General features: G+C 30.2%; 4 protein-coding genes across 4 annotated transcripts; 2 read left to right on the top strand and 2 right to left on the bottom strand.

Moving 5' to 3' along the window:
* Nucleotides 1-4243: 4243 nt before the first annotated feature.
* LOC129912394 (cuticle protein CP14.6-like) lies at nt 4244-4815 on the top strand. Its single transcript, XM_055990609.1, has 2 exons — nt 4244-4398; nt 4489-4815. Exons 1-2 carry the CDS (start codon nt 4268-4270, stop codon nt 4682-4684), a joined length of 327 nt encoding a protein of 108 aa, XP_055846584.1. The 5' UTR covers nt 4244-4267; the 3' UTR covers nt 4685-4815.
* Nucleotides 4816-13205: 8390 nt separating this feature from the next.
* LOC129912396 (flexible cuticle protein 12-like) lies at nt 13206-13743 on the bottom strand. Its single transcript, XM_055990611.1, has 2 exons — nt 13589-13743; nt 13206-13523 (listed from the first exon to the last, which is right to left on the bottom strand). The coding sequence occupies exons 1-2, from the start codon at nt 13717-13719 to the stop codon at nt 13328-13330; spliced, it is 327 nt and encodes a 108-aa protein (XP_055846586.1). The 5' UTR covers nt 13720-13743; the 3' UTR covers nt 13206-13327.
* Nucleotides 13744-15789: 2046 nt separating this feature from the next.
* Nucleotides 15790-16382, top strand: LOC129912395 (flexible cuticle protein 12-like). Its single transcript, XM_055990610.1, has 2 exons — nt 15790-15943; nt 16042-16382. Exons 1-2 carry the CDS (start codon nt 15813-15815, stop codon nt 16235-16237), a joined length of 327 nt encoding a protein of 108 aa, XP_055846585.1. The 5' UTR covers nt 15790-15812; the 3' UTR covers nt 16238-16382.
* Nucleotides 16383-20596: 4214 nt separating this feature from the next.
* Nucleotides 20597-21014, bottom strand: LOC129912392 (flexible cuticle protein 12-like). The gene is made up of 2 exons (XM_055990607.1): nt 20858-21014; nt 20597-20802 (listed from the first exon to the last, which is right to left on the bottom strand). Exons 1-2 carry the CDS (start codon nt 20986-20988, stop codon nt 20604-20606), a joined length of 330 nt encoding a protein of 109 aa, XP_055846582.1. The 5' UTR covers nt 20989-21014; the 3' UTR covers nt 20597-20603.
* Nucleotides 21015-23182: the final 2168 nt, after the last annotated feature.

Raw genomic sequence — 23182 nt, 5'->3', positions numbered from 1 at the left:
GTTGAGATAACTGAATGATATCAATTTGAAATTATCAATCCATTTTATACTACCTATTGTCAAAAATTCTAAACCAGTTAAATGAAAGTTGCCAAAATGCAAATAACGTGCATATGAATATAAAAGGTGAACTTTAACACAAGAAGAAATTATTGTCTAAGAAATTATGGATCCAAATGTTATAGTGGATTGTTTCATAATTTTTTTTTTTCTGAAAATGTAATTTTTTTTATTGTTGCGTTAGCTCCTTAAGTAAAATGATTAGAATTAAATATACGAGCATTTTTACTGTAGGTATCAATTAGTTAATTAATCAAAAATAAAGAAAATGAAGTCATGTTAAGAAACAGTTCAGAATTTAAAAGTAAATTTTAGAAAACTACTGTATTGAACATCGGTAGTGCGGATGAAAAAAAATATTTACAGTAAAATATTACCGTAAAATATGGATATGGATAAGCCTAAAATGGCTGATATCTTCACTTATGACTATTCTAACAATAAATATATAAATACAATAATGAGCAAAATCAAATTCTTTTGAATTTAAATAGTGGAAATAATTAAGAGATTATCAATTAGAAATTTTAATTTTTAAAGGTTTTTCAAGTCACATATTTCCCTTAAAAATAATCGTACTTGAATTTAAAAAAAAAGAGGTTGTCTGTAAAGCCGATTTACGGACTATGATTTTACGTGATAACGTCGTCAGAAAACAGGTTGTGTGCTTTTGTTTAAAAGGAGTCAATTGAAGCGTTTACTTATTTCAAACAATCATAATTTGCAAGAAAAAGCTAAAAAAAATACCTTTTTTATTTTTTCATTATATTAATTTTTTTATTTTAAAAGCTTACAAAAAAAATTATGCAATTTAAAAGCCAAGTATTTCTATAAAAAAAATTATACCATGTGAAAGCTTATTGTTTCACCTTTCATATGACGCTGCAATCATATTCTTGAGGTGCCTACAAGAGGAGTAAGAGTTTTTTAAAGTCAACCATATCGAAATTCCAGACTGAGATTACAGTACTTCCCACACTGGTGGCTGTTCATGATCAACAGATCCCCACTGGTGTTTTGAGGTTTTTCGCAAGTTTCTTGATTTAACATTGTGTAGCTTGTAGTTAGTGTACCGTTATGTGTGATATACCAAATGAAATGTAATTGTATCAGAATGCTCATAAAAATCAAATTTCTATCTACTCTAGCTCAAAATTAATAATCTGTTGAATTTGAAAATTTTATTTTACCGTTATCTCAAAATTGTGTTTACAAAACTGATTGAAATTTTGTACACATATAGTCCTGGTTATGGTCTATCATTGTTTCATATACTTTATTTCTCTAACTTCTCTAAGAAAAAAAGATAAAAATCAAAAACGATGAAAATCGGTTAAAAACGGTAAAAAAAAACTGTTTTTTAAAAACTTGTTTCTTCCGTTATTTAGTCAAAAATCAATCAATCACTTCAATCACTTTGCACAAGTATGCGTATATTTAAGCCCTACATGTCCTATAAGTTTGAAATTTTTTGAACGCTCCAAAAAAATGCTTAAAATCAAAAACTACCCAAAAATAGCCCCAAAAAAACAAGGTGTTTTTAAAAAATTCATATTTCGAAACGCAGAGAGTTGGAACAAAAATCCGTACTAAACGCTTAATTTTTTTTCTCTCATCTTTCACCTGGCACCTTTAAAATTTTCAAAAAAAATTTTCCCTACCCAAAATCATCATTTTGTCATAGCCCCAACACGTGTACAACGTTCAAACAAAACGTTATAGCTTAGTTTCAAAATATTTTAGAATTTTTTCTTAAATGCAGTTATTCTTATCTATCTATAGCGAAAAAACCCACTCTCTACAACTTTGCGTTTAGATTTTAGCCCAAATTTCATCTTTACGTTTTACCCCTGTTTACCCCTATTAAATGACGGAATTTTTAAAAATCCTTCATTTGGATAAGGCTTTAGGTTATTATCTTTCAAATAAGCTATAGAAGATTTATGTATCTTTAATTTTGAATTGAAATTTTTGCCGCACTGCGAAAATGCGAGAGAGTAACGTGGTTCATCGATTTATGTATAAGACGTTATCACGTCAAAAAAAAAAAGAATTTTAAAGCTCAAACTGTCTAGTTTCGAAATCTAACAATGTCAACATTTTGGAATTTGTTTGAATTTTTTAGCTGCGTTCCTTTGGAAATATTTATCTACTTTTTAGTACTTAAAGCTGCTTTGAACTACTTTTTCAGTATAGCAAAGTAGATCAAAGTAGTAGCATTATCATCAGTACATGAAGCTGAACCCTAAAGCCTAGTACGCTGCTGATGCGAAACGAAAAATGTTCAAGTCTCCAAAGTCGACAACGAAAATGCTAACGAAAAAATATCAACGAATATTCTGTCAAAGTCAAAATAAAAAAATTCAAAATTAATTTATAATCAAGAGAAATCAACAAAAAATAATTAGCAGTTTTTTTTTTTTATATCACAATTAAAAAAGTGTACACCTCAATCAAAATTTTTGAGTTATTGCCATTTTTTAAGAAAACGGCTCTAACGATTTCGATTAAATTTGGTGTACATAATGATCTTAGCTATGTATTTGAATCAAATTGCGTTTTTAGTTTTTCTCAAAAAAATTCGAATAGCCCAAAAAGTTTTGTTATGGTTATTTTTCTGATTTTTTAACCAAATCGTTAAAATTCCATTGGTTAACAAATATTAATGCACTTTTTATTAGAAGATCAAGTACGTGAAATCCAGTCGTGCATTTTGTTTTTCATTTATTCAAACATTTTCATCATTTTTCATGTGTTTTTTTTTTTCTTGATTTTTGAAATTAATTTAAACAAATTAAAAAAAAAACATAAATAACCGTGCCTCATTTTTGTTGGAATTTTATTCAAGATTTCATAACTTTCCTTAATTTTCTTATGCAATCAGCGGTCTTTCAGATACTGATGGCAATGCCATTGATGATTAAAGATGGGTTGGGGTCGAAATTCTGTATGTTGCAAAATTCTGTATTCAAAATACTGTATGCCAAAATACTGTATGTCAAAATTCTGTGTGTGCAAAATTCTGGTTGGTCAAAATACTGTATTTGTCGTACAGAATTTTGACAAGCAGAATTATGACCCGCTCCCGATAAAAAATTTGCTAGTCCCCAACAAAAACAAACAATAAAGTTATCCGATCCATGTAGTGGTTAAGTTGGAAAATTTTTTTTATTGGCTCCTAGATACAAAACAAGAAGGTATCCGGAAAAATTTACAAAAAAACATTTTTTTCTGTAAATATTTATTAGGGTTGAGCGGAACACGTTGCTTGAAAATTTGTTTCATTTCCAGTTATACAATTTATAAGGGAAATGAAGTTACTTGAAAAACTTCAAAAATGTGAATTTTTTTTTTTTTCATCCCTTAATTTTTTTTCAACAGTGTATTTGAGGATTTTATAAATAAATATCGATTTTACACTCATTTATATGGTTCAGATTAGTTCTGGGAACTCTTACATTTTCATTCATTTTTAAAATAGCCCACGTAAAACCATATCGGCCAAGAATAACCTAGTTCAGTGACCGAATTAATATTATAGAGATAATTTCTCTGCAATATATCTATTTATATTTTTTTTTTTTAATACAAAAACCAATAGAAACAAGTAGATAACGTTGATCACTTTAAACTAAATAATTTAATCTTTTGCAGATACTACTGGTATTATTATCATATTGCATAGGTACCGTTTCATTATGCAAATTCATATTCACAATATTCAATAATTTAGATGTCGAATTCTTTTGGTTTTTTTTTTTTTTATAAGGATTTGTTCATTACACTTATCGTTTCAGCATTTAATTTTGAGAAAATAACAATTTCTTTTTTTTTTTTTCTTTGATATGGAGAATAAAACACAAAACTAAATATAAGAAAGAACGGTAAAAAAAAACAAGAAAATAATAATCAGGATCAATAAATTTGCATTTCTTTTTTATTTTTCATATAAATTTGCATTTAAGAACACGTTTTATATTAGAAACAAATTCTTTTTTTTTTGGTTAATATTTTGTCTGTTTAGCTAAAGTTCATATTCAAATGCATATACTATTTTGCATTTTGCACTTTTTTCTAAAATAATTATGAATTAACTGGTTTAAGTCTTTTATTGCAAAATCACTTGAGCAAAAGTATAAAATGGATTGATAATTTCAAATTAATATCATTCAGTTATCTCAACGACAACTAAATTCTCAATCACAAGATGAAATTCGTTATTGTTTTCTCCGCTCTCTTCGCCGTTGCCATGTGCGCTTCAGTGCCACAGGATTCAGCTCACGCTGAAGTTATCCGTTATGACAACGACAACATTGGAGTTGAAGGATACCACTGGGCGTAAGTGTTTTTGCTCAAGTGTTTACTGTTAAATTTTAAAATGGAGTTTTTACTAAATTTTTAAATTTTTTTACTTTTTTCTCATTTCAGTCTTGAGACCAGCGATGGCAAGTCTTTCAGCGAAGAAGGATCTTTGGAGAACGTTGGCAAGGAAGATGAATCCCTTGTTGTTCGTGGACAATACAGTTACGTCGGACCCGATGGTGTCACTTACTTGGTCAACTACATCGCCGACAAGAACGGTTTCCAACCACAAGGTGCTCATTTGCCAGTTGGCCCACAATAAACTGATCTTGCCATGACAACTAGGACATAGTGCGTCGTTGAAATGTATTGATTGATCATTCGTTATCGATAATCGATTGGTATTTTTGACGATTTATTGAATAGTTTTTAATAAAACAAAACTGAATTAAATTAGTGTTTTCTTTCATTGAGCTAAATTTTGAATTCAAATTAAAAACGTGTGGTAACCTATAAACGCGTATTTGATAATACAGTTAATTTTCAGTATCAAAGAAAGTTGAACTTAGATTTGAAACAAGGATTTCTGTCTTTGAAACGGTAGTTTCTATCAAGATACTTAAAATAATGCCTGTTGTCATCCTAGTTTGACTGATCTTACCTTTTTTTTTTCTTGTTAACTACAATTCCAACTATTTTTGTTGTCAATGACTCCGATTAAACTCGATGATAGATTCTTGTAATGTCAATGTCGCAAGAAATTGACCTAATTTGCTAGTGCCTTCTTATGTTAACATCGATCTTAAGCTCTATTTCTTCCAAAATAAGATTGAAGAAAGGGCTTGATGGTACATTACCTTACCGAAACTGTGTGATGGTAACTCCAAAGATTGACTGTTCTTGGTGTATGTCACCCAATAGATCTGGATCAATTTTTGCGAAAATCTGGGTTCAGTCGGACACTGAGCTGATGTAACATCAGTCTTATTTTAGTTTTAAATTCTCTCTGTAAGCTACAAATTTTTGGCTTGCTTACAAAATTTTTTCGTTGTTTTTACTTGCGATATAATTGGTCCTATAGGGAAAGTTCAGGAATAATCAGATATGACATTACGATGATAGAGAATGCAGAAGTGGATCTCGCAATTCTGTCTGTCTCTATCTCGAGCTACAGCCTAAACCATTGGGGCGATTTGCTTCAAACTTGGTAGTTAAAGGTTTTTGGTGATTTCCTAGAGGGGCAATTTAAATTTTTTTTTAAACTAAAATCAACGGTAGGTACTTGTCATATGATTAAAATGGAAAATGTTGTTTTTCTCAAACGATTTTAATAAAAAAATACATGTAATGTTGCAAATAATATCGTACTTTTGAAATAAAAAAAAATATTTTTTAGACCGTTATTAACGGTACCTACTTGCCATAGAACAGTTTTTCTTGAAGTCTTACTTTTTCGTAAACGACACCACTGATTTCAATGCAAATTTTTGTATAAAAAGGTTTCAATAACTCTAATATTAAAAATAAGAAAAATGTATAAAAAAAAAATATTTTTTTAAATAAAAAAAAAGTTAAATTTTTTTTTGAAAAATCAAGTTTTTGAAAACGGCAAAATAAATTGTATTAAAACTTTCGTTTTTAGTTGTTGATTAATATTGTCCTCTTAATGGCTACTAAATGATTTCCTGAAAATTTTTTTAAAAATTTTCTAAAAAAAAAACTAAATATTTAAAATAATCATTTTTATCAAAAAATAACAAAACCGACTTCCATTAATCAAAACTGGGTTTTATGGTTTTTCTAATAGTTCCTATGGCTAAAACTGAACGAAATTAAAATGGGACCACATTGCAGCCACCACCTTTCCACTACAAAAAGAATTACCAAAATTGGTTCAATTAGTCCAAAGTTATGAGGTAACAAAAAAAAAATACAGACGAATTAAATACTTCGTTTTTGGAAGTAAGTAAAAAAGACGGCTCTAACTATTTTAAAAAATTTTTATCTCAAAGTTCCTTGTTGTACAAGAAATAGTCGTCAAACCGTTAATAAGTAAAGAGTTAAAATACTCACAACGCCGTTAATATTGTTTCAATCAACTTTTAATTTTGACACAATATTTTTGAGATAATTTGAATACAATTAAAAAATTTAAAAGAAATCTAAATAAAAAATTTAATGGAATTAAGAAAAAAAAAAGCAAAAGTGGATTTTCGGGGAAAATTATTTTCAGTTTTTTTTTTATTTCTTAGAAACATGATATTTATTAGAACAAGGTTATTTTCATTTGACTAAAACTTTTGTACTAAATCAATTAAAAAACGAACAAAAAAAACTTTTTTATAAATTTCATCTTTTAAACTTATTTTTACAAAAACTATTTGATGAAACAACTTGAGTCAAAAAAACAATATGAATAAATTATTAGATTTACAAAAATTATAGCACATTTTTGTAGATGCTTTTGTTTTTTTATTAACAAAAAAATTTCTGCCGGCTAATAGAAGAAAATATATCGTGGGCACAACGCCAAAACCACGAATCTGCAAAATTGTAGTTTTGAGAAAAACGGCTTCAAAGTTTTGGAAATGCATGCAATCTTATGGGAACTCGTGCTACAGAAATTAATATTTTAGGCTTTTAGGCAACAGATGGATGATTGGGGTCGAAGCAGTGGATAGAGGGATCGATAACAAGTTAAATGACGCATTAAAGTGAAAATTTCCATAAATGCAGATTCGCGGTTTTGGCTTTGTGCCGACGATATGTTTCAAAATATTTTTTTAGTCATTTGATATCTATTTGATGTTAAAAAAGTGCCCAAATATTTTTGGCCAGGTTTTAAATCAAAATACCGCACTGTGCATCGCTAGTAAAAATTTCTGATTTATTTATGCAACTTTGAAGTCGATTTGTTTTATAATTTAATTGATCTGTTAAAACGTTATGTTGAATAAGATCTTATACGTGAAATTTGTTTGTTCACTAGCTTCCTTAAACCTTAACCTCTCCTATGTTGGCTGGCAGTGTGTCTTCATTATCCTGAATGATTATCCTCAGAAAGGTGCCAGAAATGCAACTTGAATACTTCCACAATTTTGTGTTTTTTTTTTTTTTTTGACAGGATTATCTGTTTCGAAGACCTTCGTTCCAGTTTTAGAACTTGTTAGAAGTTTTAATTTTTGACGTGATAACGTCTTATATATCGATGAACCATGACAGCCACCACAAAAAAGTGACGCCATTTTCTCCCGTTCCACTCTCGCACTTTCGCAGGGCGGCAAAAATTTCAATTCAAAATTAAAAATAAACTATTAGAGATACAAAAATCTTCTATAGCTTATTTGAAAGATAATAACCTAAAGTTCAATACATTTGAAGGCTTTTTAAAAATTCTTTCATTTAATAGGGTAAACAGGGGTAAAACGGAAAGATGAAATTTGGGCTAAAATCTAAACGCAAAGTTGTAGAGAGTTGATTTTTGCTATAGATAGATGAGACTAATTTAAGAATAACTGCATTTAAGAAAAAGTTCTAAAATATTTTGAAACTAAGCTATAACGTTTTGTTTGAACGTTGTACACGTGTTGGGGCTATGACAAAATGATGATTTTGGGTAAGGAAATTTTTTTTGAAAATTCTAAAGGTGCCAGGTGAAAGATGAGAGAAAAAAAAATTAGGGGTCTAATACGGATTTTTTTCAAACACTTTGCGTTTCGAAATATGAATTATTAAAAAACACCTTCTTTTTAATGGGGTATTTTTGGGTAGTTTTTGATTTTTAGCTTTTTTTTGGAGAGTTCAAAAAATTCAAACTTATGGGTAATGTAGGTTTTGGCCTTATGCATACATGTGCAAAAATATCGTTCAGTGAGTTTTGACTGAATAACGGAAGAAACAAGTTTTTAAAAAACACGTTTTTTGATCGTTTTTAACCGATTTTCATCGTTTTTTGTTTTTATCTTTTTTTCTGTAATAAATACAGGAATTAAGTTTATGGAGTAATGATAGACCATGACCACGAATACATGTGTGCGAAGTTTCAATCATTTTCGTAAACACAATTTTGAGATAACGGTAAAATAAAATTTTCAAATTCAACAGGTTATAACTTTTGACCACGAGCAGATAGAAATTTTATTAAACTTTTATGAGCATCCTGATACAATTACCTTTCATTTGTTATATCACACATAACGGTACACTAACTACAAGCTACACAATGTTAAATCAAGAAACTTGCAAAAAACCTCAAAACACCAGTGGAGATCTGTTGCCCCCCGAACAGCCACCAGTGTGGGAAGTACCGTAATCTCAGTCTGGAAATTCGACATGGTTGACTTTAAAAAATTCTAACTTCTCTTGTAGGCATCTTTTAAACGAGATTGATACGTCATATGAAAGCTGAAATAATAAGCTTTCACATGGTATAGGTTGTCAAACAAAAAAATTGATTCCATAGCGTGAGAACATAAAAATAAATGTTTTTTTGCTTTTTTTAATGAAATTTGATCGAGTTCAAAAAATTCTAGCTCTTTTTGTAGATGTCTCATAGACCTGATCGATATATATATTTTGAGATCAGACAATAAGCTTTCAGATGGTATGAAATTTTATAGGGTGTTAGGGAAAAAATGGAATTAATGATGTGAGAAGATAAAAATTCATGTTTTTTTTTGCTTTTTTTGATGACAATGATTGTTTTCAATAAATTATTACTTTTAAACTTTTTGCGCATTGTAAAAATTTAAAAATAGTTTCATTCTTAAGAAGAAATACTTGGCTTTTAAATTGCATAATTTTTTTGTAAGCTTTTAAAATAAAAAAAAAATAAAATGCACGACTGGGTCGCACGAACTTGCTCTTAGAGTTAAAGTTGCTTAAATTTTTAAGACTTTTTATATAGAAATTTGGAAAAAAAATAAAATTCGTTTTTTAAAAAAATAAAATAAAATCTGAAATTAAATTGCCCTCCAAAACAAGTATGCAGTTTTGATTGATATATTAAGGTGCATTTTTGGACAAGAAATTTTTAAAATCGTTAGAGCCGTTTTTTAAAAAACTAATTTTTTATAAATAATTTTTTGGAAAAAAAGTTTTAAAATAAAATTGGTATGCCATTTTGTAGAAATCACTAATCAACATCAAAAAACAAAATTTCAAAAAAATTCAATGTCACGTTTTCGAAAATTTGATTTTTCAAAAAAAAATTTTCAAAATTTTTTTAAAAATCCAAAAATTATTTTTTTGGAAATTTTATTTTTGGTTTATATTCAAATTACATAAATGCTTCTTCACAAAAAGTTTCGTTGAAATCGAATAAGCAGTTTCGGAGATAATCGGATTTGAAAAAAATGGTTCTATGGCAGGTACCGTTAATAATGATTTTCAAAAAAAAATTTTTTCATTAGAAAATAGACCTTAGCTTAAAACTAACTCTTAAATTTTTTAAACAAAATCGTTGGAGCCGTTTTCGAGATATTTAAATTTTACTAAAATCGGTATATGACAAGTACCGTTATTTTTGGTCGAAAAAAATTAATTCCAAAAACCCCTCTGGAGAGTCGCCAAATAACGCTACATACCAAGTTTGACATTAATCGGTCCATCCGTTTAGGCTGTAGATCCTTATACAGACAGACAGACAGACTGACAGACTGACAGACTGACAGACTGACAGACTGACAGACTGACAGACTGACAGACTGACAGACTGACAGACTGACAGACTGACAGACTGACAGACTGACAGACTGACAGACTGACAGACTGACAGACTGACAGACTGACAGACTGACAGACTGACAGACTGACAGACTGACAGACTGACAGACTGACAGACTGACAGACTGACAGACTGACAGACTGACAGACTGACAGACTGACAGACTGACAGACTGACAGACTGACAGACTGACAGACTGACAGACTGACAGACTGACAGACTGACAGACTGACAGACTGACAGACTGACAGACTGACAGACTGACAGACTGACAGACTGACAGACTGACAGACAGACAGACGGACAGACAGACAGACGGACAAGTTGTATGTGGCAAGTTGCATGTGGCAAGCTGCATGTGGCAAGTTGCGTGTGGCAAGTTACATGTGGCAAGTTGTATGTGATAATTTCCATCTGGCAAGTTGCCAGAGTTGCAAAAAGCTCACATTTCAGCTCAGCTCAAATTTGAGCTAGGTACCATAGCTTAGCTCATTTGAGCTGAGCAGGAAGTGAGCTTAGCTGAAAGTGAGAGTCACAACTTCCAACGCCTATATCTAGAAATTTTTAAGAAAATGAAAAAATTTGTTTGATGCCAAAAGGTAGCGGGGACTCTAACCTACATATGGGTACAACTCTCATCCCTGTAGGTCCACGCGTTCTCAAACCGGGAGAACTTAAAAGAAAAAAAACAATAGGCACGATTCTGAAAAAATAAGCATGATGTGGCGGTTTAACATGGAAGGCGATTTTTAAAAAATTTGACAATGTGCAAAGCGTAGGCCCATGACACAAGCTATCATTTGACATCACTCCCGAAAATTGCTCTCAAGCGGTTTAGCTTCCAGGAGCGTTCAAAGATTCGGGGATTTTTCGAAAAAAAATTTTACCAGAACTTTCAAACGCGATTTTCTCGGAATTTTGAAAAAAATCGAAAAACCGGATTACACCACTATCGGGTAGCTGAGAATATAAGCTTTCATATGGCACCACTCCCCTGTCTCTAGATCAAAGCGTTCCAACGCCTTTATCGCGGAATTTTGAAGAAAATGAAAATAAAATTTTTGATGCCAAAAGGTAGCGGGGACTCTAACCTACATTTGGGTACAACTCCCATCCCTGTAGGTCCACGCGTTCTCAAACTGGGAGAACTTAAAAGTAAAAAAAAAAATAGGCACGATTCTGAAAAAATAGGCATGATGTGGCGGTTTAACATGGAAGGCGATTTTTTAAAAATCTGACAATGTGCAAAGCGTAGGCCAATGACACAAGCTATCATTTGGCATCACTCCCAAAAATTTTTCTCAAGCGGTTTAGCTTCCAGGAGCTTTCAAAGATTCGGGGATTTTTCGAACAAAAATTTTATCCAAACTTTCAAACGCGATTTTCTCGGAATTTTGAAAAAAAATCGAAAAACCGGATTATACCACTATCGGGTAGCTGAGAATATAAGCTTTCATATGGCACCACTCCCCTGTCTCTAGATCAAAGCGTTCCAACGCCTATATCGCGGAATTTTGAAGAAAATGAAAATAAAATTTTTGATGCCAAAAGGTAGCGGGGACTCTAACCTACATTTGGGTACAACTCCCATTCCTGTAGGTATACGCGTTCTCAAACCGGGAGAACTTAAAAGTAAAAAAAATAGGCACGATTTTGAACAAAAGGCATGATGTGGCGGTTTAACATGGAAGGCGATTTTTTAAAAATCTGACAATGTGCAAAGCGTAGGCCCATGACACAAGCTATCATTTGGCATCACTCCCAAAATTTGCTCTCAAGCGGTTTAGCTACCAGGAGCGTTCAAAGATACGCTGATTTTTCGAAATTAAAAATTTACCCCAACTTTCAAACGCGATTTTCTCGGAATTTTGAAAAAAGTCGAAAAACCGGATTGTACCGGAATTTTTTTTTATGATAAAAAAAGAAATATTTAACTAAAAAAATATAAACATATTTATTATTAAAAAAAAATAAAAAAAAAGAAAACGAAAAATTATCTGTTTTATTTATAAAAATATCCATGTGTTAAAATAATTCCATTAATAACTAGAACCAAACATCTTAAGCTATGGTGTTTTATAAAAGTTTAAAATTTTCAAATTTCATTATACTTTCCAAATAAAAATCAATGTATCCTCTCACCCATCACAGCTTACTTTACCTTAGCTCACCCAACAGCTCAGCTCAGCTCACCGACAGTTCAGCTCACCTAACAGCTCAGCTCAACCATCAGCTCAGCTCACTTTCAGCTCAGCTCAAATGAGCTGGAGCTATGGTACATAGCTCCAGCTGAGCTGAGCTGAGCTGAGCTGAGCTGTGAGCTGAGCTCAGCTCACTTTTGAGCTTTGTAGCAACCCTGCAAGTTTCATATTGCTACTACTAGTGCTGAAGCACACACAATTCTCATAAAATTACCATACCCCACATTTTATGCGCAATTCATTTACTTTCGTTAAGCGTATACCGTACGTTCTGAACCGCACAACATGTGTAAATTTCACAGAATAAATTGAAAAATACATGGACGCAAGGAGGATGAAAGAATTAATTTATTGTTCACTTGATATAAATGTAAAAAAACGAAGTGTGGATTAATTAATTTAATAATAGAAATTAAAAATATCAAATGAAATTATTTACATATACTGAATGAGAAGTATAACTTCAGTCGCGTGTACATAAGTACACACACTCTTTTTTTTTTTTTGTACGAATGCATAACTTGATATATAGTACCTATATCGCAAGTAATAATATAATGAGAAAATAAAAAAGGATTTTTTTTTAGCTTTTTCTTGTAAATTATGATTGTTTGAACAAGTAAACGCTTCAATTGACTCATTTTAAACAAAAGCACACAACCTGTTTTCTGACGACGTTGTCACGTAAAATTATCGTCCGTAAACCAGCCTTACAGACAACCTCTTTTTTTTTATAAAACCTTTCGTTTATTGCTTCCTTATCAGTATTAGAAAACGCATTAGAAATTTCCAAATAACCACTAATAACATAATAATAAAAATAAATTCTTTCTTAAGTGTGTTGAAAAACTGCACATGCATGTCTTCACTATGAAAATTGAGCTTGGTGATAGAAAGACGTATTTGTTCAGTTTTTTTATTTTTTATTTATTAAAACTATTCAATAAATCGTCAAAGAACCAATCGACTATCAAAAAACGAATGATCAGTCAGTATACTTCAACGACGCACTATGTCCTAGTTATGATGGCAAGATCATTTATTGTGGGCCAACTGGCAAATGAGCACCTTGTGGTTGGAAACCGTTCTTGTCGGCGATGTAGTTGACCAAGTAAGTAACACCATCGGGTCCGACGTAGCTGAATTGTCCACGGACAACAAGGGATTCATCTTCCTTGCCAACATTTTCCAAAGATCCTTCTTCGCTGACAGACTTGCCATCGCTGGTCTCAAGACTGCAATAAGAGAAAAGTACAAAAATTTAGTAAAAACTCAATTTTTGAAATCTCAAAATACTTACGCGTATTTGTATCCTTCAACTCCGATGTTGTCGTTGTCATAACGGAGGACTTCAGCGTGAGCTGAATCCTGTGGCACTGAAGCGCACATGGCAACGGCGAAAAGGGCAGCGAAAACAATAACGAATTTCATTTTGAAATTGAGAATTTAGTTGTCGTTGAGATAACTGAATGATATCGATTTGATCATATCAAATCCTATTTATACTACCGAATAAGTTATTTTGGCAGGAGAAGACTTAAACCAGTTAATGCCATAACCACTTTAGAATAAGTGCAAAATGCAAAATAGTTTGCATTTGAACTTTAACTAAGTAATAATTGTTTTTTTTTATATATTTTGTTTCCAAATCGAAACTTGTTTAAAAATGCAAATTTATAATAAAACTGCAAATGCAAATATTTTAATCCTGTTTTGTCATTTTGTGTTTTTTTCTTTCTTTAAGCATTTTTATCCACATGCAGTTATTTCTCTTTATTTCAAAGGAAAGTTTAAATTACTTCCGTTGTCTAAAAATGTATGAATATTTAAATAAGTATAACACAATTCATAACTAAAACAAAAAATAAAAAGAACTTAGATAAATTATGTATGGACAAGAAATGTAATATAGTTATTTGATCGTAAATCAACCGTTTGGTGTTAGATTTGAATTAATTCGGGTTGAATTAGTTTTGAATGTCATTTAGCATCTGTTACACTTTTTGTGTGTTTTGAGGATATAAAATGTTCGAAATAGATCCATCAAAAAAAATTAAAATAGTATCACAAAAAATGGTGTAGTAGTGCAATGCAGTTAATAGAGGCGTACCTTGAGCTGCCCGGGCCCCGGGACAAGGCTTATGTGGCGCATTTTTTTATTTTATTTTTCTTTGAAAGAAAATTTAATGTTCTTTTTCCTGGTTTAATCTCTTTTAAGTGACGAAAATGTATCTGTTCAAAGAGATAAACTTGTATTGTTAAATAACATTTTATAGTTTTTTTTTTTTTGCAAGAAATAAGACTTGCATTTTACAGTCGATAGTAACTGGTCAAGAAAGGAAAACAAATTCCTAACTATTGTTAGCTTTTGTACCAACAAATGGTTAACACAATTGTTTTTGTTGGCTAGAATAGTTAATTTCTATTGTAGTTAATACGAAAGTTAACACATGAATAGGCTAGATGGATATTCAATAATTAATAAAAAAAAAATTTGGAAATCGGGAACTGCCGCGGTTAAGCTATTGCATTAAATTTTTATCAACTTATGCAACTATAATTATTTATTTATTTTTTATTTATGTCGTAGGTACTTATTTTTTTTTCATAATAACGAAGAAAAAATAATAAAAATAATAAAATTTATTTTTTTCTTTGATATTAGGTACCTAATTCAAGTTTTTTCTTTGATATTAATTCAAGTTACAATAAATTTCAAAGAAAAAAGTGGTTGTCCATAAAATCGTCAAAAATAAGCCTTACCTATATTTCTTCGAAAGAATCAAACCATAACTAAAGCCTATGTACAGTACATATATGATTTGTAAAAACTATAAAAATGATTTCTTAAAATCACTCATTTAGTCCATTTTTTTATTTGACAACTTATGATAAATTTCATATTATTGAAAAGCTTATCATTTCACCTTTAAAAATTTGCTTCAACCTTATCTGTACGACACTTACAAAAATAGTTACAATTTTTTAAAGACAACCATGTAAAAATTGAAACTGAGATTACGGCAGCTGGTGTCAGCAAACGATCTCCCACAGGTGTTGTTCTCGCTCTTCTCTATCCATGAAAGCTTCGTACAAACGTGCCGTAAACATACACGTTAAGTGAACCACCCAAGTGGGTGGCGTCAAGTTTTTTCGTAACGAAATTTCTTGATAAAAAAATAAATAAATAATTATATGCAATAGCTTAGAACCAGTTTTTGGTTCTAAACTAGTAGCGCATTAAGTTATTCTAAATTTTTACCAAAAAAAGAAAAGTAACTAATTTATATTCAAATCAATTATAACTCGTAAAATTATATATAAAAATGCAATATTTATTATTAGTTTTTTTTTTTTTCAAAGTTGTATTTTATTTTAGTGCACAACAACAATGACTGGTTTTGCCAAAATTCTATAACTTAATATATGCGATTTGCTATAGATACTATTCAGTATAAAATGCAGTGCAGTGATAGTTAGTGTCATCATTCAGTTATCTCAACGACGTTAACTACAATCTCAAGATGAAATTCGTTATTGTTTTCTCCGCTCTCTTCGCCGTTGCCATGTGCGCTTCAGTGCCACAGGATTCAGCTCACGCTGAAGTCCTCCGTTATGACAACGACAACATTGGAGTTGAAGGATACCACTGGGCGTAAGTGTTTCGAAATGTTTAACACTTAACTTCAAATTGTTCAGCACTAAACTTTAAAATGGTTTTTAATAAATTTTTAACTTTTTTACTTATTTCAGTCTTGAGACCAGCGATGGCAAGTCTGTCAGCGAAGAAGGATCTTTGGAGAACGTTGGCAAGGAAGATGAATCCCTTGTTGTTCGTGGACAATACAGTTACGTTGGACCCGATGGTGTCACCTACACCGTCACCTACATCGCTGACAAGAACGGTTTCCAACCACAAGGTGCCCATTTGCCAGTTCCCCAACAATAAATTGACTAAACTTATTTGAAAGTTGCATCGTTGAAAAGCGTCTGCTGAGACCTGATTGATCGATTTATGATTGATTAGGATTAAAACACTGTGTTAACTAGTCAATATGTGAATACCTATAAGAAATATAAAAAAAATTCCTTTAAAAGAAAGCTACTTTTGTTTGTGTTTTTTCTTTACTGAAAAAAAAATGCTGTATTGCTTACAGCAAAATCAAAATGGGGCTCAGGAAAAATACCACCAGGTCTGAAACTTTCACCCATTTCCGAGATGGAATTATATATCTCATGAAAATAATATTCTTGAATGATCACAAAATATCAAGTGCTTTGATTAATTGATCAGTAATAGAAGTTACATAATTTTTTTTCAAAAAAAAAAAAAAAAAAAAAAATATATAACGCATACGCCAGAGTGACCCAAATTTACATAATTGGATATAGTTGAAATCCTCCTTCATTCTTTAAGACTTTTTTATCAAATGAAAGCAGATATAACAACATTATTGGTTTGATGACAAATTTTGCAGCCTAATAAATAGCATTACCAAAAATAATAATCATTTTTTTCAGAAAAAAATAGTCTCATATCTTAATGAACAAAAATAAGTCAATTTTTTTTTGCTGCGCTTTTACGGAATGTGACATAAGTTTATGTAAGATTTTTGTGTAATCTGCTACGATCACTCTTCCTGGAGTGCAGTGTCGAAAAATCACAATTTTTTATTTTCCCTTATTTTGTTGGCTAGTGAACATTGTCCATTTTGGGCTCATCAGTTAGATCTGTCGTACCCTTACTAAGACGCCTTATTTTGGTCGATGTTTACCGACACTATATAAAACGAAACGCTTTATAAATTTGGAGTTGAGGTCACTTGAACTTTAAAATTGAATTATATTCAATCGCTCCACTTAAAATAGAAATAATTTAAATAATTTTTATTATTTTTGTTATTTTTTTCTTCGTTATTATATCAGCCTGACCACGGGCATACATTTTTCTAAGGTCTGAATTTAAACAAATTCCCTTTGAATATTAGAATTCACAGTATATTCATGCTGTGAGTTTTATATAGTGTCGGTAAACATCGACCAAAATAAGGCGTCTTAGTAAGGGTACGACAGATCTAACTGATGAGCCCACTGTCGTGCCTGGGCGAAACGCTTTATAAATTTGGAGTTGAGGTCACTTGAACTTTAAAATTGAATTATATTCAATCGCTCCACTTAAAATAGAAATAATTTAAATAATTTTTATTATTTTTGTTATTTTTTTCTTCGTTATTATATCAGCCTGACCACGGGCATACATTTTTCTAAGGTCTGAATTTAAACAAATTCCCTTTGAATATTAGAATTCACAGTATATTCATGCTGTGAGTTTTATATAGTGTCGGTAAACATCGACCAAAATAAGGCGTCTTAGTAAGGGTACGACAGATCTAACTGATGAGCCCACTGTCGTGCCTGGGCGAAACGCTTTATAAATTTGGAGTTGAGGTCACTTGAACTTTAAAATTGAATTATATTCAATCGCTCCACTTAAAATAGAAATAATTTAAATAATTTTTATTATTTTTGTTATTTTTTTCTTCGTTATTATATCAGCCTGACCACGGGCATACATTTTTCTAAGGTCTGAATTTAAACAAATTCCCTTTGAATATTAGAATTCACAGTATATTCATGCTGTGAGTTTTATATAGTGTCGATAAACATCGACCAAAATAAGGCGTCTTAGTAAGGGTACGACAGATCTAACTGATGAGCCCACTGTCGTGCCTGGGCGAAACGCTTTATAAATTTGGAGTTGAGGTCACTTGAACTTTAAAATTGAATTATATTCAATCGCTCCACTTAAAATAGAAATAATTTAAATAATTTTTATTATTTTTGTTATTTTTTTCTTCGTCATTGTCCATTTTACTCGTTATTCAAGATCTTAAATCTATTTATTATTTATTTTTAAGGAAATTCAACCCAGTTATTTAGGTTTTAGGCGAAAATTATAACAATACATAATACCAATTTTATGGAATTTCACTGAAGTGTATTATGAACTTCAGTAAAGCCAAGTGTATTAAAAATAGTAGAATCGTATCGACTTTTGCAATCCAGTAAACCACTGCATCCAAACTTTAGCTGAAGCCACAAATTTTTTTCAGATTTTTCCCCATTGACAAAACTAAGAAGAATCTCAATTTTTTTTATTTTAAATCAATTTTTGAAAACGCACCAATGCATTTTTTGAAAATTTATTTTTAGGTGTCGATTAATATTTCTTTCAATGGTGTACCTACTAATATTTTTTTTTTTTTTTAATTTTAAAATTTTATTTAAAAAAAACAGCTCAAACCATTTTTATTTTTATTTTTTTTTTTTTAATAAAAAATTGTTTCTGCACATTAAATCACAACAAAAACATTACTGTTAAAAAAAAGAGCCTAGTTCTCCTTTGTTGAAATTCTAAAGCTTGGTTTTAAATAATTTGTATCAATTTAATTTTGATTGTTTACTTGACAATTTTTCTTTTAATTCCCGATTTTTAAAGCTATTTGAAAAATTGCCAAGTAAGCAATCAAAATTTAACTGATACAAATTTAAAGCCAAGCCTTAGAACTTGGAATACCAGCTCTACCATTCTACCAAATTACAAGATTCTACAATAAATCAGAAGTGCTTTAAGATAATTGATGAAAATTCAATAAGTAAAATTTTCAAATTTTAAATTTTTTATTTACATTTTAAAAACAAATGCTTTAAAAATTTTCTTCTATAAGTTTTTAATTAAAAAGTCCAGTCCTGTATTTTTTTTTTTTTTGCATTAGTGTATAAAGAATGTATTTTTGAGTCAAAGTACTTGGCTTTAAATGATTGGGTCGATTCACTTCAAACCAGGGTTGTAAAAAAACGTTTTTTGCAAATAAAAACATTTTGCATTAAAAAAATGTTATTGTTGCTGAAAAATATTTGTATTGAAAATTAAAATTTTATTGCAACTGAAAATTATTTGCATTAAAAATAAAATTTTTATTCCAAATAAAATATTTTGCATTATTTTGGGCATAAAAGAAATTTTCTGCATTAAAAAAAAATCAATGCAAAATGTGTTCATTAAATATTTTTTTAATGTTCGTCGAATTTCTTACAATTTTGTCTATTTGAAGATACATAAGGTTCAATATTATAGTTGAAAGCTAATTTATTGCCAAATAGCCAAAATTTTGAGATACACAACGAATATTTAAAAAAAATATGAATTTTGAATGCATGTAGTTTTTTTATTCCAGAAAATTTTGTATTTGTGGTAGTTTTTTTTTTTTTTAATGCGAAATATTTTCATTTGCATTTGTTTTTCAATTGATATTTTTACAACCCTGCTTCAAAATATGTATCTAGCGTTTGTTTTTGGGGACCCACCAGAAAGTTTTTCGGATTTAAATATTTAAGACCAATTTTTCCTACCCTAACAGGGTATTGTTTTTTTTTTTTTTATTTCTGACTTTTTCACAAACAACTATGTACATTGTACATAGCTCAAACATATATTGGGTGTGATAGTCGGTAAATGGACGATAATTTTACTCTTTTTTTGAATATTCATCGAATTTGAAAACTACATTTATTTTTGTGAATACAGGGTGACCCAAAAATCAACGTTGAAACAAAAACGGGTGATTTGTACATATGTAAGTCCTCACTTTGCGTCATAACACTTGGAGCAAAAAATGAAATACATGCGTATTGATTTTTCTTTATCATCTCATCATCATCATCTTTATCAAATATAAAAATAGAATCAGCAAGCGCTTCGTAACAAAAAATGCGCATTCAATTCTTTATCTTATTCGGACTACTAAATGGCTAGACGTGTTGATATGCTACTTCAGTGAACAACAATTTTATTTCCTAATTTGCATATTTCTTGGTTTAAACTTGAATCGCTAGCCGAAAGCAAACAACACAATGTGGCAGATCAAATTTTAGACAAAATTGCATAAAAAATACAAACGACCCAATATCTTCATTCGATCTTTTCCGCATATTGTATTATTTTGGGTAGATTAACCGAATTGATATTCAAATTTTTCTCATCAGATATCATTTCCTGATCTGTATTTGGATTAATTAATAAAAGCGCAGTATTTCATTTAGAATTCAAATTAAAAGGAAAGTAAACAATTTTTTAAACTTAGTTTAGATTTCTAGATCGAACACATTTTATTATTTCAGTTTAAACTTAACGATACAAAAATTACATACTATTCCATAAATCGTTAAACTTCCAATCGATAAAAATGATCAATTTACAGAGAATTTTAACGATGAACTAGTTCCAATAAAATTATTTGTTGTTGAGGAAAAGCTTACAATTTTGGTTCAACTGGCAAATGAGCACCTTGTGGTTGGAAACCGTTCTCATCAGCAATGTAGGTGACTGTGTAGGTGACACCGTCAGTTCCGATGTAACTGAATTGACCTTGAACTGAGATGGCTTCGTTTTCGGTACCAACGTTCTTCAAGACTCCTTGTTCGCTAGCAGACTTGCCATCACTGGTCTCAACACTGTAAGAATGAATCATCGTTAGCAAATATCGGTTTTTAATTATTTTAAACTTACGCGTATTTGAATCCTTCAACTCCAATATTGTCGTTGTCATAACGGAGGGTTTCAGCGTGAGCTGAGTCCTGTGAAACAGCTGCGCTCAAGGCAACAGCGAAGAGAGCGGAGAAAACAATGACGAATTTCATTTTGAGATTGGTTTCAAGTTAGCGAAGTTCAACTGACTGATGACAATGCGATGTCTTCGAACCAATTTATACAATTGCATTTAATAGCATTTCGTTTATTGCAAAACCAGTTGAATGTTAAATGCAAAAACAAAATGCATTTAAATCAGAAAAGAGGGTGGAAAATAGTTTAAGTAAGCCAAACTTAATGGTCCAGGCAGGTCTGTCGTAAATATATAACATTTAAAAAATCATTATTGTCATTCAAAGAAAAAACGTTTAAATCATTGAAATTGGAAACAATGTTTAACAACACTTAAATGTAAACTTTGTGGTAGTAATTTTAGTTCAATTTCTGTTGATTTTCTTCACCTTCTTCACCGGAAAAAATTACGCGTAGTTTTACAACTATACCTTAGCTTTTTGCTTTTTGCTAGGCACCACCACCTAGAACTGAAGAACATTTGAAAAACAAGCCTATCGAACTGCAGATGGTAAATTAAAAAAAACTAATGTACCTAGGTATCTTTTGTCATAAATTTTTGTCAAGAATTTGTCAAATTTGAGAAATAAATTAATTAAACATTGTTTTAAATGATTTTCTAAACAAAACCAAGTATGCCATTTGAATTTTTGTATAAAAAGAAATAAAAAAAAATTGAAATTTGTTGCAGCCGCTTTTTTTAAATAATTCCTTAAACATAGCATATAACAACTTTCTAACATTTTTCAATAAAAAAGGTTTGCCATTTTTAAGAAAATACATATTATTTAACACATAAAAACGAAATTTCGATAAAATTCATCAACCCGTTTTCAAAAAATTGATTTAAAAAAAAAAAGTGGTTGTCTGTAAAGCCGATTTACAGACGATGATTTTACGTGATAACGTCGTAAGAAAACAGGTTGTAAAACTAAATATTTCTTTTAAAGAATAAAACCATTTTTAAATTTTTGCAATGCGCAAAAAATATTAAAATAATTTATTCAAAACAATCATTTCTTAAAAGGGAAAAAATCACTTCCATCACCCAAAAATCCATTTTTTGATATATCAACCTATAATAAATTTTATATATGTGCGACGTCTACAAAAAGAGCTAGAATTTTTTGAACCCAATTAGTTTTCAATAAAAAAAAAAAAAACAAAAATATCAATCTTTTTTATCTTCTCACGCCATTAAATTAGCTTTTTTCTTTAACAACCTATATTAAATTTTATATTTAAGAAAGCTTATTATTTCACTTTTCATATGACACTTCAATAATATTATATGATGCCTGCAAAAAAAGTTAGAATTTTTTATAACCAACCATGTCGAAATTTCGAACTGAGAATACGGTACTTCCCACACTGGTGGCTATTCATGGACAACAGATCTCCATAGGTGTTTTGAGGTATTTCTGAAGTTTTTAATTTAACATTGTGTAGGTTGTAGTATATGAACCGTTATGCTCAATAAAGTTAAATAAAATTTATATCTGCTATAGATCAAAAGAAAGAACGTGTTGGAAAAAAAAACTTTATTTTACCGTTATCTCAAAATTGTGACTACAAAATTGATTAAAATTTTTCACAGATATAGTTTTGTCTATTATCTATCAACAGGATAAATTTCATTCATTTATATGTTAAAGAAAAAAAGATAAAAATAAAAAACGGTTAAAAACGGTCAAAAAACATGGGACAAAAAAAGTTGTTTTTCCCATTTGGTCAAAAATCATTTTAAAATACATATTTTGCGTATGCATGCGCACGGTCATAGACTACATCTGCTATAAGTTTGAGAATTTTTGAACACTACGAAAAATTAAAAAAAAATAAAAAGTCACCCAAAAATACCCCAAAATAAGTAGGTGTTTTTAAAAAATTAATATTTCGAAACGTAGAGACTAAAAAAAAATCTATATCAGACTCCTAATTTTTTTTGTTCAAATGAAAGAAAATTTCCCCTACCTATAATCACTACTTTGTCAAAGGTCTACCTCATGTTTTAGTTTTTAGAAAACCATTTTTAACTTGGTTTTGAAATTTTTCAGAATTTTTTAATTACCACTGTCAGTCTTGCAATAAATGTATCTATGGGTTAAAAAAAAAATTCAACTCTCTAGATACATTGTTGCGTTTAGAATTTAGACAATTTTGTGCAATTTTGTTTTACCCCTATTTACCCTATTCAATGAAGGATTTTTTTTAAAATCCTTCATTTGTATT

Source organism: Episyrphus balteatus, chromosome 2, assembly GCF_945859705.1.
Source record: "Episyrphus balteatus chromosome 2, idEpiBalt1.1, whole genome shotgun sequence".
Classification (NCBI taxonomy): Eukaryota; Metazoa; Arthropoda; class Insecta; order Diptera; family Syrphidae; genus Episyrphus; species Episyrphus balteatus.
Note: the sequence above shows the minus strand (reverse complement) of the source record. Positions and strands in the feature narration are given on the sequence as shown.